Source organism: Echinops telfairi, unplaced genomic scaffold, assembly GCF_000313985.2.
Source record: "Echinops telfairi isolate 266 unplaced genomic scaffold, ASM31398v2 ScPeMD7_9;HRSCAF=40, whole genome shotgun sequence".
Classification (NCBI taxonomy): Eukaryota; Metazoa; Chordata; class Mammalia; order Afrosoricida; family Tenrecidae; genus Echinops; species Echinops telfairi.
This window is the reverse complement of record NW_022103906.1, coordinates 80507025-80514389: the sequence shown is the minus strand read 5'-3', so window position 1 is coordinate 80514389 and position 7365 is coordinate 80507025. Positions and strand designations below refer to the sequence as shown.

The window sequence follows — 7365 nt, the reverse complement described above, 5'->3', positions numbered from 1 at the left end:
AAAGCGTATTTGTACATCATTTCTCAAAACATTTTCTCTCCATTTAAACCCCCGACATTAGGTCCTCATTTTTCCCCTCCCTCCCCGCTCCCCGATTAAAGGGCTTGTTAAGGGAGCTGACAGGTTGTAATGTAAGTTAGAAATAATTCAGCATACAGTTGTTCGTCAGGACACATTACAGCGTTCTTCCAGTTCTGCTGATCAAGGCCCAAAGAGACACACCATTCCTCTGGAAGCCTCACCCTAAGGCATTTTAGCTCAAGCTCCCGTGGGTCAGCAAACCCACTCCTGAATGAAGTGCCCGGAGGCGCCCCACTCTCCAAGTCAGCCTCCTGCCTGAAAGGACTCAGCTTGACCGTGAGCTGTAAGTCCACCCCCTGTCATGTTCTGGCTCCTGGTCCTGCTGCACTAGCTGCTGCTCCGGTGTCACAGCTGTCTTCTGGATCCAGGAGGGCCACTGTCCCCGCTCCACTCCTGGTTCTTGCTGGTAGTGAGACCCCCCTTCCTGCTTCTCAGGGCTCATTTTATATGCGGGGCTGGCTGGCACCCCAGGGATGCCTGAATCCTCCTCGCATCTTCCCCCACCTTCTTGCCAGACCCATGCAGGAAAAGGTTGATGGGAGGGAAGAGACGCTGGCTGAAAGAGCCACATTGAAGAATTCACCGCTCCTACAAGCTCTACCGTTGACTCCCTGTCATTGATTCTTCCTTTGTAAAGTGGCTTTGGCTTTCCCTTCTGCTGCTTTTGAGAGTTGTTCTAGTTCCTGCCTTCCCTATTTGTGTCGCATGGTCCTGTAGTGTAATCTTTGTCGACCCCTCAGATTCCTTGGGAAGCTGCTGTCCCACTTGTGCTGCGTGCCAGGCAGGGGCCTGGGTAGCTGACTGAATCTGAAGACACGGCCCCCTCCACCAAGCCTACACCAAAGGCCCCTTGGGACATACGTGCCGCATGCAGTTGTATCTAAATCCCTCTTCGCACAAAAAACATCTTTTCCCTTTATTTCCGAGTGCGCCCATTACTAAAAACACCTGGTTGCAGCAAACAAGTCAAGGCAGAAAAGAATCCGGGCGTGGCAGGGATGGTGGTGAAACCAAGCCTGTGTGAACGGGCGAATGGGGACTGCTCGTTCTGTAAACCTCCAGCCAGTGAGCAACCTCAAGGGAAAGAAGGAATGGTGGTTAAGAGTGTGGACTCCCAGCCCTGCTCCCAGTGCAAGCCCCTTCCTTGCTGAGTTGGACTTTGGGCCATTTAATTGGCCTCCTGTTGTGTGTCTTTCCCCTTCCATACTTGATACTTAGAAGCAAGCGAAGTCAGTGAGGAAAGTCCTTAATCACAGGCACAGAGTAAGATACTGTGTGGATGTATCGTGTCTGGTTGCCAGCTGCTCTAGATTGGCGCTGACTCTAGTGACCCTGGGTACAGCAGACTGAAACGCTCCTGGCCCTGCGCCAGCCTCCTAGCTCCTCCGTATGAGCCGTTGTGGCTGACGTCAAGCACTGTCAGTTTGATAGTAGGCCCTCAGTAAATAGTTGTGGAATGGCTAGTTGAATGTCGGAGGCCGTGGAGGGATGTGTCCTGGAACAAGTTTAGTCAGTCTGTCGTGCTGAGCCTGATGTTCCTCTGCATTCTGCCATGTTCCTGAGCTTTCATGAGTTTCTGCAGTGATGGCGTTCTTGCTGCTCTGAAGGCACGAATAAACACCGCTTTTGTGATCGGAGAAAGACATTGGTCCATGTGATAACACTGATATTTTAATGAAGGAATCGCCCGTTCATTCATTTGTCTCGTGTCTCCCCCCATTCCCTGCTCAGTACATTATGTTTAACTTTTGGAATCATTTTAAACAAAGTCTTTTTCTAACTATGAAAGTCCATTCTGGATAGGAGGCTTCATCTCAGGTACCCTCTGAAATGGTACAGAACAGGTTTCCATGTGAGTTCCCTCAAAGAAAATGACTCATGATTGATTTTAAAGTAGTAGCACCCATTTAAAAATATATATATTTTACGTTTGAATTTTGCTCTAAGAATGACCCATAAAATATATGCTGGGAAATTTTTGGAGACTCCTAACCGACTCCATGATATTATTGTTGCCTGCTGACAAAGAGGTCCAGAAGTGCCTGTCCCTGTTCAGTCCACAACAGAGACGAGGTTGACACAAGACATTTCAACCTTATGTCTGCAAGCACGGACAGAAGGAAACTGAAGTTCGCTACCTCCAAAGCAAAGATTCCCTGAAAGGCAAGCGAGTTTCATACCTTAAACTGTGTGACAAAAAATGGGTTTTTAATAGTCCCAGGAGGTTATGAAGAGGTTTTATAATGATCCGAGGACTTTCAAACAGTGGGATAAAAGGGAGCAAGGTTCACAGGAAAATAGTTTACATTTCTCCAGGGAATGATCAGACCAAGAAATGATCTCTTCATTATCCCAGGGGCTGTCAGACTGGTGCCCACTAAGGTTTTCTAAATAGCCCTGCTTGCCCTCTTCCTGAATTAGAACATCCTTACTGATTAAGTTTAAAAGGAATTCTTATTATAGGGGAATGGGCCATTATGTCTTGGGTACCTTTTAACAAACTAAATCTTAACAGACCAAATCTCAAACTGTGTTTTCTTCCCAGTATTTGATTAATAGCAGACTAACTCTTTCACCTGCTCTGTTATTATCATAAAGAGCTCTTGTGGTATCGTGATGACTCCACGTTGGGCGACGATCCTCATGGTTGGCAGTTCAAAACCACCAGCAGCTCCAAGAGAGAAAGACTGGGCTTTCTGCTCCTGTAAATTGTTATAGTCTTGGACACCCACAGGGCCTCTCTATGAGTCAGCATTGCCTCCATGGCAGTGGATTTGTTTTTGGATCATTACCATGATGCATTTTGCTTCTTACTGCTTTGCAGGTCGATCTAAGTATAAAATTATGGAAAAATGGATTCACAGTCAATGATGATTTCAGAAGTTATTCTGATGGTGCAAGTCAGCAGTTTCTGAACTCTATCAAAAAGGGGTAAGTAGTCCTTGTAAGTAGAACGATGTTTCCAGCGTGTTTCATATGGAAGAATCATTGTATATTCCCCGCACATCACAGATATTTCATTTTTTGTTCACAAGATGATAACATTGTTTTACTACTACATTAAGAAATGAAAACAGACTGAGAAACAGAAAAGCCATGTAAATCGTGAAAATTCCAGAGTAATAGAGAAGGTCAGAATGGCTGGTCCAGTAGGGAAAGCAAGGAACACACGCACACCGATCTTAAGTGCTGGAATCACCGATAGCCTCCACCATGTCAACAAAAGCTTAAAAACAAAGGTAACGGAGCCTTGGCCACTGCTGACGTCTTAGCTCAACAGAACGAATGGATGAGAAGGCAGCCGAACATACCTTAAATCTATACAAACAGCTTTACAGAAATCAAACCTGGAAGACCAAGGCACTCGGGCAATGTTGAGATTTGACTTGGGGCAGATTCCCATTTCATGACGTTTGGTTTGTTTGTTTGTTTTAGTTTTCTTGTTTTGGCCTGTCAAACTTCATCTCTGACAAATCTGGCTTATGGCTCACCTTGCATAAAGGCTTGAAGATGTCTCAAAGGCCAACTCCTATATTGCTACCCTGCCTCTCACGCCAACCAAACCAAACGCACTGCCATCGTCAGTGCTAACTCATCCTGACCCCCTGTGGGTTCCAGACAGTAACTATTTATGGGAGTAGAAAGCCCAGTCTCTCACTCCAAGAGAAGTTCAAATATGCTGCTTTTTAAATTCACATTTTCATAAGATACATTTCTGAGAAGAGCCACAGGTATAATTTTGAAAGAAAGTTAGAACTAGAGTTTGCTAAGTATCTTTAAAGCCAAAGTTTAACTTCATCTTTATGTTGTTCAGTACTGTATTCAAATTTAAATATCTACAAATTTTTAGAATCTTTGTTTCCAATGATTTCCAATGTCCTATTTTCTTTTTACATATTTATGATTCTAAGATTTATATGAATACATGAAATGGAATACTTTCTAGCTTTAAAAAGGAACTAGTATTGCTACATAGCACAGCATAAATGAGCTTGGAAATATGTTAACTAAAAGGAGCCAGACACACAAGGCCACATACTGTAGGATTAATTTCTAGACTAGGAAAATCCATAGAAACAAAGTAAGTCAATGGGTGCATTCTGCTGCCCAGAGGAAAGACTAGGGAGTGACTGCTACAGGCTGTGGGTTTTGGGGGGGTGGGGGTGGGGCTAATGAAATGCCCGAAATTAAGTAACAGTGATCATTTAATAGCTCTAGGACTAGACTAAAAAACGTTGAGTGATAGACTTTAAAGGGGGAAATTTTATGGCATGTTAATTACATTCCAATAAAGCTGTTATTTTTAAATACATTTAAAAATAAGGATAGATGTAAACTTTTTAGTAGTCGCAAATTTAGAAATAAGTTTGTGGTTGTTTAGAAATAATACTGATTATTTAGAAATAACCTAAATTGCCAACAGTAACAAAGTACATATCTAAATTATGGGTCATAATTATGATAAAACAGTAAGCATATAATTGATAATCTTGATTTTTTTAAATAATAAAGACATGTATAGTATCTATGAATCTATAAATAGGAAGTCCCTAAGTGAAATTCCCCTGACTGTTCACAGCAGTTATAACGAGGTGGTAAAATTGTACATGGTTTTTAAGATCTTTGTAAACAGTGTATCTAGGAGTCCTGGTGGTGGTGGTGGTGGTGGGTTAGGTGCAGGGCTACTGGCCACAGGATCAACTGTTCAAAACTGCCAGCTGCTCTGCTAGAAAAAGATGGGGCTTTCCACTTCCAGAAGGATTTGCAGCCTCAAAGGCCCACAGGGGGAATGCTGCCCTGTCCTATCAAGTTGCTGTGTGTCCAAATTAACTCGATGGCAGTGAGTTTGAGTTGTAGCAATGTCCAGACAAAGCACATAGGAGGGTAGATAAAAAATGTTGCCACAAACTCAGAGAGACCTTTATTAATAAAATATCAAACTGTGAAGTTGTTTCTCAGCGTAGCCTCCAGCTAGGTCTATTACACTTCTGAAAGTGTTTTTTCCCAACTCTCTGCCCATAGAGGATTCTGAGAACTTTGATTTACACCACATCAAAGCAACTGTATTATCCTCAGACTCCAATGTGTGTTCCTTTTCAACATTCTTTTAGCTTTGGGAAACAAGAAGGCCGAGGGGGGAAGGTCAAGGCTGTCAGGTGGGTGGGGTAAGATTTCCCAACAGAATTATCCTAGGACAGCCCTTGCTGCCCTTGAAGAATGAGCAGGTGCATTGTCATGATGGAAGAAATTCCTTGGTACCGTTTTCTTGGCTTTTTTGATACCAGTGCAGTTGGCAGTTTTCTGTTTGTTTGTTTTTAAGAAATATCCTGTGTGATCCTCCTGTGTCCACTGAGAAAATCTATCAGATTACCCCTCTAGAATCCCCCAAACAGCCTCTGAGCTGATCTCTGTTTTGAATGTAACTGGCCCAGCCCTTGGTCGCCACTGGTTTGATTTGGGTCTGACATCCTCTTTTTGCCTTTGCTTAGGGTTCTTCCATAATCACTTTACAAGTGAACTTTGTGAGACAGACCGCGCCCTCTGCTACCATCAAGTCAATTTCAAGCCAAAACACTCTTTGGGTTTCAAGACATTAAATTTGGGTTTCAAGACATTAAATTTTGGGGGGAACTTTTAAGCCTCATCTTTGTCCTGTGGAGTAGTTGGTGGATTTGAGCCACTGACCCTATGTTTAGCCGCTCAATAGATAGTCCACTAAGCCACCAGGACTCCTTGGAAGTCAGGGCTCTGATTCGATCTGTTTGAAGGCATTGTAATGAGACCAAGTGTGTCACTAAGAGATCTTGTCTGTAGCCACACACTAATTTCAGAGATGTGCTTAAACATGTTTTGTTTGGAATAAAGGACCCTGGTGGTGTAGTGGGTTATGGCTTGGGCTGCTAACCACAAGGTTACCAGTTTGAAACCACCAGCGATTCCTTGGAAGAAAGATGAGGCTTTCTACTCCCGTAAAGGGTTGAACCTTCGGAAACAGTTCTACTCTGTCCTGAAAGGCTTGTTGTAAGTCGGAATCGACTGGCACTGAGTTTCGGGTATTTTTGTTTTTGTGTTTTTTGAAGTTTGGAATAAATTTGTGCATGCATGAATTAGCACCCTCGGAGTAATTTTTTTTCTTTTCTTAAAATCTAATCTTGTGTATGACATTTATTCATCAGTCAAAGACATTTGAGTTCTCAAATTTTTTTCTATTATGATACTGCAGCTTTGAACAATAATGTGTATATATGATATTTCACTTCTCTCTTCATCAGCTGGTGGACATTTGGGTTGTTTCCAGGTTTTTCCTATTATGATAATGCTATCTTGAACATTTTAAGTTTTGACATAGACCTGTTTTTTATCCTTAGCTATATAACTAAGAGCAGAATTGCTGCCAACTCTGTTTAATTTTATGTGGAATCACCAAACCGTTTTCCAAAATGGCTGTACAACCATTAGTGCATGAGGTTTCAATATGGCTTCTCCATATCCTCCATGATACTTACTGTACACTAACAAGGAAAGGTATTTATGATACATTGCTAGAAAAAAAGGTTGCAGAATAGTGTGGATAGCTTGACCCCATGTGTGGGGAAAAAGGAAAATAATTCTCCACAGTTGCTGTATGCATAGACAAATTCTAGGGGAGCCACACCAAAGTTTTAAAGTGAGAATGGAATTACAAGGACTGCCAGTTTCTAAGTTTACACATGTATACATTTTTAATGTCATCTTTTTTAAAGAACACGCATGTATTATTTCTTCATTTTAAAATCTAAGCTTTCCTTTTGAAATGCAACTTAATAGAAAACACACAAAGTATTTTCTATGAACTGAATTTGTATTTTTTCTTTCAAAATGTGTTGCTATCAAAAAATAATTTTTATATCCCTATGGAAGTTCATTGCTTTTATATTCATTAAAAATATTTCATAACATTCTACGCTTCTAAGTGATCATTATAAAAGACCTTACTGACTCACTCACTCACTCACTCACTCACTCTCATTCACTCACTCACTCTCTCACCGACTCATTCACTCACTCTCTCTCTAATTTACTCATTCTCACTCTCTTACTCACTGACTCACTCTCACTCACTCTCTAATTCACTCACTCTCATTCACTGACTCACTCTCTCACTCACTCACTCTCATTCACTCACTCACTCTCTCACTGACTCATTCACTTACTCACTCTCACTCACGCTCTCTCTAATTTACTCATTCTCACTCTCTCACTCACTGACTCACTCTCACTCTAATTCACTCACTCTCATTCACT

General features: G+C 42.0%; 1 protein-coding gene across 1 annotated transcript in view; it reads left to right on the top strand.

Annotated features, from left to right (window-relative positions):
* Positions 1–7365, top strand: part of UBXN2A (UBX domain protein 2A) — a 33156-nt gene that overhangs the window by 12855 nt on the left and 12936 nt on the right. The window contains exons 3-4 of the mRNA XM_045286591.1: positions 1040–1175; positions 2906–3012. Of these exons, the coding sequence (XP_045142526.1) occupies positions 1040–1175; positions 2906–3012 (243 nt within the window). The remainder of the gene's footprint in view (positions 1–1039; positions 1176–2905; positions 3013–7365) is intronic.